General features: G+C 67.5%; 1 protein-coding gene across 1 annotated transcript in view; it reads left to right on the top strand.

Annotated features, from left to right (window-relative positions):
• Positions 1-1,191, top strand: part of COL5A3 (collagen type V alpha 3 chain) — a gene marked incomplete at its 3' end in the record, with an annotated part of 17,016 nt that extends 15,825 nt beyond the window's left edge. The window contains exons 61-64 of the mRNA XM_035895682.1: positions 83-326; positions 501-613; positions 770-838; positions 978-1,191. Of these exons, the coding sequence (XP_035751575.1) occupies positions 83-326; positions 501-613; positions 770-838; positions 978-1,191 (640 nt within the window). The remainder of the gene's footprint in view (positions 1-82; positions 327-500; positions 614-769; positions 839-977) is intronic.
• Between the last annotated feature and the right edge of the window lie 10 nt (positions 1,192-1,201).

Below are 1,201 nucleotides of genomic sequence, written 5' to 3' on the forward strand. Positions count from 1 at the left end.
TGCCCCCGCCCCCCCCCCCCCTCATCCTGCTGCTTGCCCCCCCCGCCTGCCGCTCTCACCCCTTCATCCCTCTCCATCCCAGGGCCGCCCAGCTGAGCTGCTCGAGCCACTGCCCTCCAGCCGGAACAGGAGGCACCGGCGAGCAACTGAAGGGGCTCTGGGGGAGCAGGGACCCCCCCCGGATTATGAGGGGCTGGAGGAGGTGTACGCCTCGCTCAGCTCCTTGCGCACGGAGGTGGAGCAGCTGAGACGCCCCCTGGGCACCCCCGAGAGCCCCGCGCGGGTCTGCAGGGAGCTGCAGCTTTGCCACCCGCACCTCCAGGACGGTGAGGTTTTGGGGGGCCAGTTTGAGGGAGAGGGGACACCAAACCCAGCCCTGAGGGATGGGGGGGGGGGAACCTTGTGTCACACCAGGCAGTGCCCATGCCGCATCTCCCTGGCCAGAGGCAGCAGGGAGCCAGACCTCTCTGTCTGTCTGTCCTTCCTGCCCTCCTTCCCAGGCGAGTACTGGATTGATCCCAACCAGGGCTGCTCCCGAGACGCCTTCCGGGTGTTCTGTAACTTCACGGCCGGCGGCGAGACCTGTCTTTTCCCCGATAAGAAGTTTGAGGCTGTGAGTTTGAGCCAGGGCAGAGAGGATCTGGGGTGTCCCAAACCAACAGGGACATGATGGGGGGCAGTTTGGGGGCTCACTTGTCCCCACGCTCTGTGGGACCAGGGGTTGGAGGGGCAGAACCCCCCCCACACACACCATCTCTGTCACCCCCAGGTCCGACTGGCCGCCTGGAACAGGGAGAAGCCGGGGACGTGGTACAGCACCTTCAAAAGGGGCAAGAAGGTGGGAGCGTGGGAGCTCCTCGTGCTCCGACCTGGGGTGCGGGGGGGAACACGGACCCCCCCCGTGGCATCACCCGGGGCAGGCGATGGGGGTCTGGGTCTCACCGCCCCCCTCCCCCCCCGTGCTGTCCTCCTCCCAGTTCTCCTACGTGGACGCGGATGGGAATGCCGTACCCGTGACCCAACTCACCTTCCTGCGTCTCCTGAGTGCCAGCGCCCGCCAGAACTTCACGCTGAATTGCCAACACGCAGCCGCCTGGTACGACGCCCGCGCCGGCACCTTTGCCCGTGCCCTGCGCTTCCGCGGCGCCAACGAAGAGGAGCTGGGGCACAACCCCCCGGCTGCCCCCATCCGTGCCCTCCA

The sequence above is a fragment of the Egretta garzetta genome, unplaced genomic scaffold (assembly GCF_000687185.1).
Source record: "Egretta garzetta isolate BGI_Z169 unplaced genomic scaffold, ASM68718v1 scaffold106, whole genome shotgun sequence".
NCBI lineage: Eukaryota > Metazoa > Chordata > Aves > Pelecaniformes > Ardeidae > Egretta > Egretta garzetta.